The sequence below is a fragment of the Penicillium crustosum genome, assembly GCF_028827405.1.
Source record: "Penicillium crustosum strain IBT 35664 chromosome Unknown utg000004l_segment0_segment0, whole genome shotgun sequence".
NCBI lineage: Eukaryota > Fungi > Ascomycota > Eurotiomycetes > Eurotiales > Aspergillaceae > Penicillium > Penicillium crustosum.
In genome coordinates, this window is record NW_026623125.1 from 2,109 (window position 1) to 15,807 (window position 13,699).

At 54.5% G+C, this 13,699-nt stretch overlaps 9 protein-coding genes across 9 annotated transcripts; 2 read left to right on the forward strand and 7 right to left on the reverse strand.

Annotated features, from left to right (window-relative positions):
• Positions 1–334: 334 nt before the first annotated feature.
• N7487_009059 (uncharacterized protein) lies at positions 335–1,233 on the reverse strand (the record flags this gene model as incomplete). The annotated part of the gene is made up of 3 exons (XM_056876789.1): positions 335–631; positions 694–930; positions 988–1,233. 3 exons carry the CDS (start codon positions 1,231–1,233, stop codon positions 335–337), a joined length of 780 nt encoding a protein of 259 aa, XP_056725369.1.
• A 383-nt stretch (positions 1,234–1,616) lies between these two features.
• N7487_009060 (uncharacterized protein) lies at positions 1,617–4,574 on the reverse strand (the record flags this gene model as incomplete). Its single annotated transcript, XM_056876790.1, has 1 exon — positions 1,617–4,574. The coding sequence occupies one exon, from the start codon at positions 4,572–4,574 to the stop codon at positions 1,617–1,619; it is 2,958 nt and encodes a 985-aa protein (XP_056725370.1).
• Positions 4,575–4,696: 122 nt separating this feature from the next.
• N7487_009061 (uncharacterized protein) lies at positions 4,697–5,656 on the reverse strand (the record flags this gene model as incomplete). Its single annotated transcript, XM_056876791.1, has 1 exon — positions 4,697–5,656. One exon carries the CDS (start codon positions 5,654–5,656, stop codon positions 4,697–4,699), a length of 960 nt encoding a protein of 319 aa, XP_056725371.1.
• Positions 5,657–5,691: 35 nt separating this feature from the next.
• N7487_009062 (uncharacterized protein) lies at positions 5,692–7,044 on the reverse strand (the record flags this gene model as incomplete). The annotated part of the gene is made up of 1 exon (XM_056876792.1): positions 5,692–7,044. The coding sequence occupies one exon, from the start codon at positions 7,042–7,044 to the stop codon at positions 5,692–5,694; it is 1,353 nt and encodes a 450-aa protein (XP_056725372.1).
• A 256-nt stretch (positions 7,045–7,300) lies between these two features.
• N7487_009063 (uncharacterized protein) lies at positions 7,301–8,629 on the forward strand (the record flags this gene model as incomplete). Its single annotated transcript, XM_056876793.1, has 1 exon — positions 7,301–8,629. One exon carries the CDS (start codon positions 7,301–7,303, stop codon positions 8,627–8,629), a length of 1,329 nt encoding a protein of 442 aa, XP_056725373.1.
• A 143-nt stretch (positions 8,630–8,772) lies between these two features.
• On the reverse strand, positions 8,773–9,135 carry N7487_009064 (uncharacterized protein; the record flags this gene model as incomplete). Its single annotated transcript, XM_056876794.1, has 1 exon — positions 8,773–9,135. One exon carries the CDS (start codon positions 9,133–9,135, stop codon positions 8,773–8,775), a length of 363 nt encoding a protein of 120 aa, XP_056725374.1.
• A 741-nt stretch (positions 9,136–9,876) lies between these two features.
• N7487_009065 (uncharacterized protein) lies at positions 9,877–10,731 on the reverse strand (the record flags this gene model as incomplete). Its single annotated transcript, XM_056876795.1, has 3 exons — positions 9,877–10,191; positions 10,288–10,467; positions 10,525–10,731. 3 exons carry the CDS (start codon positions 10,729–10,731, stop codon positions 9,877–9,879), a joined length of 702 nt encoding a protein of 233 aa, XP_056725375.1.
• A 400-nt stretch (positions 10,732–11,131) lies between these two features.
• On the forward strand, positions 11,132–12,212 carry N7487_009066 (uncharacterized protein; the record flags this gene model as incomplete). Its single annotated transcript, XM_056876796.1, is given in 3 exon segments — positions 11,132–11,163; positions 11,311–11,575; positions 11,589–12,212. The coding sequence occupies 3 exon segments, from the start codon at positions 11,132–11,134 to the stop codon at positions 12,210–12,212; spliced, it is 921 nt and encodes a 306-aa protein (XP_056725376.1).
• A 798-nt stretch (positions 12,213–13,010) lies between these two features.
• Positions 13,011–13,277, reverse strand: N7487_009067 (uncharacterized protein; the record flags this gene model as incomplete). The annotated part of the gene is made up of 1 exon (XM_056876797.1): positions 13,011–13,277. The coding sequence occupies one exon, from the start codon at positions 13,275–13,277 to the stop codon at positions 13,011–13,013; it is 267 nt and encodes an 88-aa protein (XP_056725377.1).
• Between the last annotated feature and the right edge of the window lie 422 nt (positions 13,278–13,699).

Genomic DNA, 13,699 nt, shown 5'->3' on the forward strand with positions numbered 1-13,699 from the left:
ACTTCCCCGATTTCCTCGCCGAGTTCATACTGCTCGCTGAAGAGGCTGCGGTCCTCGAAGAAACCCGGAAATGGGTGTTGTACTCGAAACTGCCATACCGACTACAGTGTCGGGTTGGGTGGGCAGTCAATCAGGATACTATGACCGTTGAGAACTTCTCTCAGACCTGCCAGAGTATCTCTCGAATTTGATTGTAGTGGGCCTGAGGACTAAATGATGGGACTGGGTTATATCGGCTTATAGTAGAAGACTATGTCAGGAAGAAAATCCCACTGCACTATTCATATCATTCGGAATTATTCCTAGCCAGGACCACACGACAGACTACCCACTATCACTGAAAACCATGGGGAAACGCAGGGAGTATCCGATCCGGAAAGCGGCCAAGGAAGCCTGCATAATCGTTCTGGTGGATAGTGCCTCGAACACCATCCTCGACGTGGCGAGTGACACTCTGCCGGAAGCTGCGAATTGCACCATACCAATTGTGGACATGGTCTTCCGTGTCAATGGACTTATGCTTCGAGAGGGAGAAATCTGCAAATCTCTCAGGACTGCCGTCAAGCTCGATCGCGCAGGGGATAGGCTGGCGACTGAGCAGCCAGTTCCGGTAGTGGGCACGACGAGCCCGCTGGTATCAAGCAATAAAAGGTTAGCAAGAAGAGCTTGGAAAATAGGACGTAAGAACCATACCGAGCAACCGCTATAGATTCCATGCTCGTCAATGTGATTCTGGGCCAGCAGACGAAAGGACTGGCAAAGGTTGGCAATCTTGGCCCCCAGCTGCGCGAGGACCCGGCCAGGCAAGATCCAGTTACGCTCAAACCCGTCGAAATATGGCCGTGTGGGGTCATAGGATCCCCACATCAGGTTCACCCAGGCGATCAGGGAGAGCAACTCGTAACGGTGGCCTTCGATCCCAGCAGGAACCTAAGAGGGAGACCGGGAGTCAGCAAAGAGATCGTGGATTCAATGCGGTGATACTACCTGCTCGCAATTCCGACCCTCCTGGGCACAGTTCTGGCAGTCATTGGAGTTACCGGAGTCCTGAACACAGCGAAACTCAAAACGAGACCCGAAACCATGCTCGGCCCCTGCCTGGATCCAGTTTATAACATTGAGCTGGACGCATGTGAGGCAAAAGAGGAACTGCCGGACCGAGGTGGAGAGTTGCGCACGAACGTGCTGGCCGGAGGGGTTGCTGTCGCCGGGGGCGCGACGACGCTCAGACATGATTGCTGAGGATGAAAAGTACAAAGGGACGTGGCGTCACTTGCGACGAAAGGGGATGAAAAGGGCGATAAGCACACTAAGAGGTGGCGTTAAGGACAAGGCAAAGGTGAGGAGCACACTCAGAGATGGCGTCAAGGATAAGGCAAAGGTGAGGAGCACACTCAGAGATGGCCTCAAAGGACAAGGCAAAGGTGAGGAGCACACTCAGAGATAGCGTCAAGGACAAGAAAAAGGTGATGAAAGGCAGGTCCGTTTACTCTCAGAAGGCTTCTTTTTGCCGAAGAAATCTACACGGAAGGCTGGCCATAAACACACGAGAACGCGTGAAAGGTTACTTATTCCTTATATCGACTCTCATATAGTACTTAATTTGCTAGAGTTGCTTAGATCCGTGCCTCCTTCTCCCCAGCCTTCTGCCACTGTACTCGCAACCAAATAAAATCCCTACACAGCATATTGAAGCCGGTGGTATAGTCTACCATCCCCAGATAATCACACATCGTATCGCGGTTGTGGGGATCAATGGTCTCGCCATACGAATGGCCTGTCAACCGCTGCACGATCCCCTCAAGCCATCGATCTCGGATACTGCGTGCGGCGACACGACTGCCTGTCCGAGCTGTTAGTCGTGCCGGCTGGGTCCGGTGCGCCATCATCGCTACCATCGAGAACACCATCCCTCGGTACTTACACTCCGTGATTGTACCAGGGAAGTGTCCAGGGTCACACGTCCGTCGTGGCATATAGCACTTGAAACATGCTGTGCCAGGTACGAGCTTGACATGACCACGTCGGGACGTCCACCACTCCTTGGCCGCTTGGTTCCCTGGGTTAGGGCACCGCCAGAGATCGTGGGAGACCTGCTCTAGCTCCATCCCATCCTGCGTACAGAACCAGCACTGCTGACCCCACCGGATGACCTCCGCGATCAGGGTCTCGCTGGCAGGGGATCCGGAGTGATCCGTGTACCGGACCTTGGACGGGGTACGCTCGATGCGCGGTGGGGTGGACCGAGGCGTGGAATGCCCTGGAGGGTGCGCGAGGACGGGCGTTCGTGGGACATACGGTCGCTTGGTTGCCGGCGGGAGACTGGACGAGCTCTGGCCTGTCTTGTATATATCGCGAGCAGTGCAGAAAACGGCCGGGGGATCTGTGACAGTAAAGTCATGGGAGATCGGTCGAGCGCGTTTCCCAGATGGTGTGTGGGGACTGAGGTGGCTCACGTCACGGGGAGAGTTCCGCGGCGGTAGAATCGCTGGAGTGGTGGGCGAACGTGCAGCGGCAAGACTGGCTATCCGAGGAGGACTCATCGCCTTAGCACGGAACCGCTCGTCCAGCAGCATCTGTTCGCCAACCGCAATGTCGGCTTCAATCTGCAACCGCTCGGCCTCTTCGTGCTCCTGTGCAAGCTGGGCCACATGGTCATCGTCCACGGCAGGATCAGGGGGAAAGTCTTCAAAGAGGTCCACGTAGCAGTCAATGTCGATATCATCCGGCGCCTCGTCATCCAATGGATCGTCCTCTAGCCACCGACAACCGTGGTAGGAGGGACTGCGTTCGGTCGCACTAGATAACCCACTGGGTTCAGACGTCCAAAAGTCCGTATCGATGGACTGGGTGGACGGACTGTATGCGGTGGTACGAAGATCCCGAACCGTTCTCTTCTTATCGACGTTATCCGGATCCTCTGGGTCTGGCTCGCATCGGTCACACCGCCGCTCGAGACGACCAGCAGCTCCGTCTCCACATCGCTGGCGGGAGTATCCATCCACACAGCCGTCGAGGTACTGGTCCAGGATATACCGTCGACAGTCCCCAGCAGCACAGTCCACAAACCGCCCAACCCGCTCGAACTCGGCCACGCTGCCCCCCTGCTGGATACGCGGGGCTCCAACTGGTTGGATGATGATGGCCTCACTGGGTAACCCATCCCGTCCGGCGCGGCCACTCTCCTGTGCGTACTCGAGGAGGGAGTAGGGAGCGCCAAGGTGGATGATGCAGCGGATATCGGGGATGTCAACCCCCATACCAAGTGCACTGGTGGCAGTGATCACCGAGGTCTCACCAGTACGGAACCGTTCGAGTATAGCGGCCTTGGCATTCTGGGAGCTGTGGTATCCATCACACTCGAGCACTTCTGCAAGTGCGTTGACGGCAGATACGGAGTTTGCATACACCAGCACCTTGCCTGGCAGACTATCGCGGACCTTTTGCTGGATGAAATCAATCACCTCGGGCGCCTGTGCCGGGCGGTTCCCGTACTGATACTGCCGCTCGACCACTGGCTGGTACATACGATACGCAACGTTCGGCCGCGATGTCCGGTCGCGGAAAAGATGTACGTCTTTACGCTGCGTACGAATCCGCATGAACAGCTCGTCTTCGACTTCAGGGGGAAGCGTCGCGGTGAGGTACACCATCGGGACCTGGAACTTGGTCAGACGCCCCAGTCGCGCCAGGTCGGGTCGAAAGTGCTTCTGATTGTTCAGGATGACATGGCACTCGTCAATCACGATCCGGTCGAGGCGGTAGAGCGCCTTGGTGCGGTTAAGGAATGCAAAAAAGTCTTCCGTCAGCGCTGACTCCGGCGTTACCAGCACAATCGACGCACTGTCGACTGGTCGCCGGCTCTCCCACTCCACACTGGACAGCTGGAGTTCCTGACAGCGACGGTGGATATCCCCTCGGAGTGCCAGCAGGGGAACCACAACCACCGTGGTCCCACGGGAGCAGATCCACGCCGGCAGCATAAAGAGAAGGCTCTTGCCACCACCAGTGGGCATAACGGCGATCACAGGACTCCGTCCCTCCTGGATGGCCTCGAGAGCAGGACCCTGCATACCACGGAACCGCGCCTGCTCATCTCCGGTCATATCACGGAGTTGGTTTTCCAACGACGCCTCTCGGAACTGGAGCTGCCAGTACTCCCGATTCTGCTGCGCCTCCACCTGCCACGGCGAGTGTGGGCCGAGTGGCCTCTTTTCGTCTCGGTGGGCCGTGGCAGATGGGAAGAGGAGCCATCGGTGGAGGTCCTCGCTGACAACACGGAAGATCTGCCGTCGATACGCCGTCGTGCCAGGCTGCTCGTTGATCAGGCGGCCGTAGGTCGTGCCAGCCACGTTGGACGAGTGTCCGGCCTGCATGTCGGAGGCGTGTGCCAGCCACTCGGGCAATCCCATGCCGCTCTCGTCGTCTGGATCATCCGGTTCATCCTGTCCACTATCCTGGGCTTGGACCGATTGATGCACAGCACGGAGGAAACGGCGACTGATCGCGGTACAGATGTCACGCCATGCACTCGGTGTGAGGGACTGTCCCTGGAGATCGTGGAAGCTGGCCATCTTGAGCTGATCCCGCAGTCGGTCACGGTTCCAGCTCTTGCCAGTGTAGTCTGGTGGCCATAAGAACGCACGGCGATCACTGTACAAGGTTAGGGATGCGGTCGTGATGGATTGGACAGGGCTTACCGTAGGTGATCCTGCTGGCCTCGCTCGGCTCGATACTCCTGGAGCTTTTCCACAAACGGCAGAACCAGCCAGAGATACCAGACGACCAACTCGCCGACCTCCCGGGGTAGGTACCGATGGATGACCTTAACGTCGTTCGACGCGTAGAATCCCTTGTGGTACTTGGTCACAAACGTGACCATCCCATCCTCGATGAACAGATCGCGAATCCCTCCACCAGGGGTATTGCGGTGTCGGATACTGAGGAGCTCCCGGCCACGTGCTGGCTGGCCGCCGCAGAGGTGGACGATCACGCAGAGTTTCTCCCGGAAGCGGATCACTTTGTCGAGGTAGATGTCAATTCGCTTTGTCGTCAGCTGCCGGTCGTCGATGAACTGGCTCTGGATACTCGGTGTGTTGCGGGTGCGGAGTAACAGCCAGTTGGATCCGTCAACCGGCCACGGGGTCCGTTTGTCCTGCAGGAAATTCCATCCGTCCTTGCTCTCCACGGGGTCGTCGTACAGCTGACTCCATGGGATGGTAGGGATTGCCGCCGTACCCTCGGCCGGGGCAAAAAGGAGTTGGTCGAACAGACACTCGTGCGCGTCGCTCACCCGCCGATGGACGAACGACCGGAACTCCGTCATCGTGAAGTTCAGGTCTTTGTATAGTAGGCGATCCTCGGCCATCCAGCTGACGTGGCCCGGCACCGTACTGTTGAAGTGTACCTTGAGGCCGTACGATCGAAGGTCGAGCATCCATTGGAGAGGACTGCGGGAGCCACGTACCATGAACAGGTCGACCATATGATCGACCCACTGTGCAAAGGTACGGGTGGTTGGTGCTAGTACCGTGGCATGGCGGCCAGACGTCACGAAACTGGGGTCGTTCAGGGGACTCGCACTGTGCCAGTCGGAGATATTGCTCGGATCCTGCATCTGTTGCATCACGCTGGCGGCGTTTGGGTCGAGCAGCATGGCCGTGTGGACCACCATAAACCGAGCAATCTTGATTACCTTGGATAAAATGGGGGGAAGCTATCTGCGGTACGCCATCCACCAGGTCCGTGGCCCTGGACAGCAAGGGCACAGAGCAGCGCGCACTCGTAGTCCTGGACGTGGATCTGCTGGTTGAGGAGTTCGATGCAGAAATCCAAGCATGCACGGTCGAGCTCGGTCAGTGGACGGCTGATATCCGTGGCGTACTGCTCGCCGTCCATCGAATCGTCACTGTCGTTGGAGCACTCGCTGGCGACGTCGTCAACCCCACAATCTTCCTGCGTCTCGCAGCGGCTGAGCACGGGAGGACCGTCAGGGTCTGGTCCATGGAGGGAGAGTCCAGCCTGCCGCCAGAGGTGCTCCCATGATAGACGCTGGCGAGGGGTGAGGCGATAGGACGGGCTCTTCCATTGGTGTGGGGTCTGGGTCCGAGCGAAGAACATGAGGATCTGCTGCCACGGGAGACAGTGGCGTTGGATGTTAGCCCCGTCCATATACGCCTGCAGTGGTTTGTGGGGGAGTTGATCCCGCTGCACGCGGATGGCGGCGATGCGGATGGTGTGGCCAGTGAGTGCGGTGACTCTCTGGCTACGGTGGGTGACCGCTTCCATCGCATCCCAGATGGCCGCAGCCGTCCGCTCCGCCTCGAGCTGGTCCCCACGCTCCGGTCGTCGTACGCACTGGATCAGGTCGTCTGGGTCCGATCCCTGGAGATACTCCGCCCACTGGGTACGGCGGAGCCATGGGTTGGCCTCGTCAGCCTGGGCGGGATCGATATCGCGGTTATCGGTGGCCGGATCGCCAAGTGCGGCCAGGCGGTCGAACTGCGTATAGAGCGGATCCAGTGTCGTCGGGTGGGTGTCTTGGACGCTGCGCTTGGCTGGCTGGGCCTCGATCATCACATAATGCGATCCAGTTCCCGAGGTGAATACCTTCTGGCATACCACCTGCGTGGTGGGCTGTGCGGTGCTAGGGACGCCGTTCTCAAGGAGCGCCGGATGGTGGAGGCGCCAGTGCTTCCTCATTGTCTGCGGAGTTCGTGCGATATACCGGCACATATCGACCGAGCCGGCGTTCTGGGCTGCCTGGTAGTCGATATCCTGGATGGTGCACATCAGAGCGTCTGGGTACTCGGCGATCCCGGCAATGGGCATAGGGAGACTGGCTGGCGGGATATAGGAGTCGCACTCGGCCGCTCGGTCCCACTGTTGGACCCGACTGGCGATCTGCTGGCGGACGGCAGGGCTGAGCTTCTTATGCTGGTGGTTGAGGTGACCATTGGTCTCTTTGGGCCGAACTCCGATTTTACATTGCGAACAGACGACCACCGGGTGGTGTTGAGGTGGTATAAATGGATTCTCGGCCATAGTCGGGGATTTGAGGGTGAGCGAAGATATGTCGGTGAATAGGGATGCATGGGGATATATATATTAATTTCCTCCACCATATCGGCTGCATATCCAGTTGCTTTTTTGGATTCATGGTAGGAGCATACCAGATAGGGCTGTGAAGATGACCTATCACCTATATACTATCTGTCACCCCGTTCTCAAAAGAAAAAGTCTAGACACGTCTCATACAGATAGAATTGGTTTTGGGACGTATCGAGCGGCATAAAATGAAATGCGATCGCCAGCAGTCTGTGGAAATCATCTTGGACCTGTCAAGCTACCGGCTGAAACGGGGTATAATATAGCGGCAACACCCACCTCCGTTGGCCGTAAATCGAATCCCCCTGCCGCTGTACGGCTCACCCATGTCAGGATGCCTCCCGAGCGGCGGATTGTCATGGAAAAGTCCAAAGATATAAAGCGACGACACCAGAGAAGCAAACCGTTCCGGTTTACACCCGCGCAGATCGCCCGGATGGACCGCGAGGATCAGCGCGAGGCTCGGGCGAAGCAGATTCGGGAGAAAGACGCGAGACGAATCGCGAATAAAAAGAAAAAAGCCGACGCAGAAGCCAAGGCGCGTACAGAGCGGAGGGCGCGGGGGATCCCAGACCCGAATACCCGTGTGCCGTCCAGTCAGCCACTACTCCTAAAGTTCTTCAACGCTAGCGCCAGACGTGATCGGTCGCCGGAGCCGGTTGAATCGAGCAGATTCGTGGCTGATATAGACCTGCCAGACGGAGCGATTCTCAGTACCGATCGGGTGGTACTTGGCGGGGCCGCTGACTGGGATTGTTTTGATTTGTGGACCGATAGAATCGACGGTGGCGGCCCCGATCTAAAACCGCAGAGGGATCTTGGTAACAATTTAATTGTGATTGGATCTTCATCGGATCCCAATCCAGCGCGAGGCAACGATCCGGGCTGTGGCGCAGGAAAAACATTACCTGGATGTGATGGTACCGATGTGGAGACTGCGTGTGAGACTGGGTATGAGACATACCGAGATGTTACTATAGGGGATATGGAAGAGGCCGGTGAATCATGCTGGCGTTCAAGTCCGCCGGTGTGGGACTTGGATGTGCTCGCGTCTCATATGGCGCCTTCTGCAGGGTTGGGTATTTCTGCTTCTACCGAAGAAGGCGAGATCACGATAGCAGTACAGAGTCCTAGTCAATTGTCCTGCAGTCGACAATCGCCTAGGACTCTGCACTGTATCCCACCATCATCGCCTGTCGTGTCGGCCCAGCGTATATCTCCGGATAGCCAGTCGCCGGTCGCTTCCTGCCAGTATGGAAGCTCGCATTTTGCTTCCTCCCAGTTCGACCCGACCGATTTCCTCTTGGCTGAGGCAACCGTACCTGTTCAACCAGCGATCCGACCGGATAGTACTTGTATTGGCGGATGGGTTGACGACGGAGTTCGGAGGAGGCAGTCTGTGGCTTCGAGTGAATTGTTTTATGATGATACTGCAGGTTGGATGGAGGATATATTTGTCAATACTCACGGTCATCCTTTCAGTGACGATCGACCAGATGTCTATCTTACGCAACTGCCTTGATGATGTTGAGTCGGTTCTAGACTCTAGGTAGGATGGGAGGGGACATGGATGTTGGTGGGATACGATAATCTGCCTCTTTGTTTACGGCATTGGTGCATAGACTCTGCCGGGCGGTATCTACTGCGGAGTTACGGGGAAGAATACTATCTTTTTATCTCATGGAGGGAGACCATTATAGATTCGAGTATATTTCGTATCGATTGAATCTGTCTTGCTGTTCCTAATCTCCAGTAGAAATCAACAATATCAAAGGGAATTGATTGTTCAACGCATTGGAGATCGCATCGAAGGTTCTCGTTCCATTGCGCCCATTGAACGTCCTGGAAAAGGTCTCGAACGGCGACAACCAGCTCTCCGATGGCGGTGACCACTTCCTTGGCGGCCGTAACAATCTCCTTCACCTTGTCGAGGAAGTCCTTGGCGACGACGACAACGCCCAAGACTCCCAGCAGGACGTCCTTGGTGGCGGCGAGGAGTGCGACGGCTTCAGCCATGGAGTCGGACATCTCCGGGAGAGGCTTAGAAGACAGTCAGTCTAGCAACGTCGAGGATAGGGTGGGCCACTCACCATCGCAAACACGATGGTGGGCCCAGACGAGAGTAGATCGGGTGGAGTAAGGTTTGAGCAGGTGAGACTCTGGTAGCAACGGGATCAGTATCTGCAACAGCAATCGGAGTGGTGGGGCTTACCTTGAGTGGAGCTTTCGAACGTGGGTAGGAGTGTGGCAGGTGGTAAGTAAGAGGAGGGAATTGGAGTAGAATATGTAGGTGAGGGATTCCGCGCGCGCAATGGAAAACTCTGTCAATAATGAGCGAGCGCGCGTACCATCAGTCGGGGATCGCGCAATAGAAAACTCTGTCAATAATGAGCGCGCGTGCTATCAATGGAGGATACGCACGCAGTGCAAAATTGACAATAATAAGCGTGTATGCCATCAATAGGGGATCGCGCGCAGTAGAAAACTGTCAATAATGAACGCGCGCACTGTCAATGATAATATATAATGTTGACTCGGGTTTATCACATAGAGTATGGCCCACGTGGTATTGACGGGTCGGCCCGTACCGCTTGCCGTCGTATTCGAACCCTGCGTCAACCTATGACGGTATACTGGGCTGTATACACACTCGGCTGCAAGCTTGCAGTTTATCTAAGGCTTTTTCATTGTGTGATGAAAACTGTCATTGCATTCGGCATCTTCACTATCGATCAATCCACTTGTCATGACCGTCTACCGGTGGTCTGTCTATCCTCGGCGAAGATCACGTTCCAGGAACGGGGCTAGGCGCCTCCACTGGCTGCTGGAACGCTCGTCCTCGTCCTTATCTTCCGACCCATCCCCAAAGTTCTCGTCAAATTCGTCGATCAGATCGCATATGCGATTCATAAAGGCAAGCTGGTTACGCTGGAAGGATCGTGCAATGTTCAATGACCGTCGCACCCCGGGGTGGGCGAATGAGCGGGCGTAAAGAATGCCGGGGTATCCGGTGTGGGGTCTCGCACTGATCTGGCTGTACTCATCTGGTATCCGACCTCGGGCCTCGAAGAAGCGGGTGCGGTACTGGCGCATAGTATTCTCGAGCGGCTTGGTTAGTATGTTGATATTTGACGGGTGGATGTATTCTACTCATAGGTGTGATATCGGTGGGAGACACACGCCATATACGCCGGTGTGCGGTGACCACGTGGACAAAGTCTTGGACGAGGGACCGGATCCTGAGGGCGACCGCGCGAAGGAGTTCGGGTTCGTAGGGGGTCCGGTATTCTGCCAGAGCATGTTTGTGTACTGGACTAGACCCAGGAGCTCACACAACATATAGGCGCAGCCAGGAGGGACCTAGGAGATGAAGATGTTAGCGTGACGTGACGGGGATGTGATCTGGTCAATATATACTGCGTGGATAGCGAGGTATTCCCGCTCGTTGGCCTCGTAATAGCGATATCTCACGGGACAGAACGCAGTATCCATATTCCACGAGTCGAGCTGCTGGTTGAGGTAGGGGATACATGGGAGACTTGGCATTGTAGTGGTGTCAGGAGTAGGAAATTCGAGGACGGCTGTTGGGCGCTCATCTTGTGGACTGGTGCTTGTTGAAGCCATAGTGAGGTGGGAGAGTGAGGGATTTGTGGTACGAGGAAAGTGTCTCGACGTGGAAGCTGGTCGATGCTGGCCTGCAGACACTGGGTTAGCATATAGGATATGAATGCTCGTTGAAACTGACCTTATCGTACTGATGCACAGTGTAGGAAGTGGATCCTCGTCGAGATTAACCTTCACTTACTGGCACAGTGCATAGGTTGTGGGTTCTTGTCGATGTTGGGATAGGTGCGACATCTATGGAGTGTGCAGGATATGATCGCTCCTACATTGACTGCCTGACCTCCTCTGCTTCCACTTTATAAACTTCCTTTACCCCTGTTCATAAGCAGACGCAGTACTCTCTCGCTACCTGTCCACCTCACCTATCTAACTCGCCCTGGTGTGGCCCCTCTGTTACATCATGTATAGTAAGAGGGCCGACGTGATTGATACGTGAATATCTGAACTTCATCGTACATCCAGGTGACCATTCCTCTACCGTCTAAGTCCTTCAGTGTGTCACATACTAATATATATCTCAACACCTCCAGTTCAAAGCTCCATCTCACACTCCGCTTAAACCCAACTCTCTTCGACCAGTCACCTCGCACAGACTGTAAGCTCATACGGCGAAGTCTACATTCCACCATACGCTACACCGACATTGGCACTACGGATCTACATCCCGAATCCTTACATCCAAGCTCAAAGCCGACTCACTCAGTCGACCATCGAATCCTCACAGCCAAGCTCAAAGCCGACTCACTCAGTCGACCATCGAATCACCAACTCGCATCGCATCACAATGGCGTCTCCACGATTCGGCCAATCGCTAGAGAGGTTGGATAAGCCCGTTTCAACCCCTGTATCTTCCCGAGCTCCCTCCCCCCGCTACCACTCACCCCAGTGGTGTCCCGTCCTCGGCTCGGAGCCACCACCGGCAGACCAATAGCCGCACATCCATTATCTCGGTCTCATCCACACGCAGCTCAGACATTGAGGAACTCCCAGCCTCACAGCCAGCTGTAGGCGATATCTCATGGGTTGCGAGATATCAGGAGGCTGCCGAAATTCCCCTCCTGGACTGCCTGAGGACTGGGTTCTCACTCGCGTTGATCAACCCGGCGCTACGATCGACAATGTTCGGTACAGAGGAGATGTGTCTACATTGTATTCTGTGTGTCGCCTTTGATGACAAGAGATCCCTGGTGTTTGAGCGGCCTTTCTGCAAGCCTGGTCCTGGAACGACCTGCCAGCGTTGTGTGGCGGGTAACTTGGCCTGCTTCCGTGCACCACAGGAGACCGCTCGGCGTTCATCTTCGGCCCTCCTAAGGGACGGACTGAAGCGTCGGCCTACTATCTCATACGACGCATGGCAGGAAGCCTGCTGTTTGATTGCGCAGAATGCTGGTGTGGAGGAAGTCGCCCTTCGCCGTCAGATGGACTGGGACAATCGAGTCTTCCGGCCACGGGAGAGAGGTGCGGCCATTCAACTAGACTAGTATCCTGGAATATGGAGACAAAGTGTGGTTCCTCGTTCTGTTCTATGATTCGTTCTGCTTTAACCTCTTCAACTATGGGGAATGTATCTGGACCCTGATGTGTTATACCCTATGCTGGTATATGCTGTGGTCCTGATCTTTGAGTTTTTATTTTTTCTTTAATCCCGGTTTGGCTACCTCGACGTACTTTTACTCGGTGGTTTCTGATTGTCTCTGCTTTATCAAAATGCATATTACCGGTGGTTTGATATTCTATATTGGGTAGTTGTATATCGTATTCTAGTTATTATAGATAATGTAGAATTTGTATATATTACCATTGGGCTTTTAATATTTATACCAATTACTATCCGAATTGACATCTACCTGACTTCGACTTAAAGCCCTAAACCCGATTAACTAGAAATTCTTCTATTTGGAGGGTATGCTACCACTCTAGAATATTGCCCCTCAAGTATAGACCCGTTGTCACCTATCTATCGACCAACCAACATGTACCGACAAAGGAAATCTTATAATATCTTAGCAAAAATAACTCTATCTTCTGCCAGCCGGTATATAACACTGTTTGTACAATAAGGATGGCTCGGTCGGAGTCACATTGGCTCGTGGTGTCGCGACTTATAACTCTGGGAGGAGACAGGTTTTCATATAGTCGATGATGATGGGACTAGCCCCAGTGCCGTGACTTCGTAAAAGTATATCCCAACCGTTGATGAGTCGCAGGATATAGTTGCAGAGATCGGTGTTGCTGTATGCGACATTGAGTGATGTAAGATAGTCCATATCGAGTAAGGCCTAGACAGATACAATGTTGTCTAGGGCGTCACATGTATCGACTGTTACCACCCGACGGTCTGTTATGGTCATAACGTTGAAGAGGAATATCAGTTCGCGTGCGAACAGACATACAGCCAGATCGGTTACGTTCGGGTAGGACAGTGGGTCGACGATGGAGAGACGTGCAGTCTGGAGTGCGTCGAGGAAGCGCAGGCGATCCTGTTCTTCGAAGATAACGATATCAGGTACCGGCGGAAGAGTCCGAGTCCGAGATACATTGTACATGTAGACATTGTCGGATGGGGGGTATGGTGTAGGTGGTAGTATAGTGCGATGCGATGGGATTTGAATTGGGAGGAATTTTATTGAATAAAAGCGCAAATTATGGGGGGTTGGTCTTTCTATTGGGGATGAACTATGCTGGGAGATTAATTGTACTAGCAGGGGTGAATTTTTAGTGGCGCTCTATCTATCGTGGTTTTTTTGTTTGGAACATACTATGCTGGGTGCTTCAATACCAACCCCTATTTACCCAAATTATTGGACGTGAGTGTTCGCCGGAAGGTCACTGTCGGAGTGATTTTGAGATTATCTCGAACTTTAACTATATAACTGCTTCTATGGACTAAGTATATACAATATATGTCGGACTTCCGGTTTTGCGACCGGTGTTGTTGTTTTTGTGAGCTGCATATCGAACTCATTAT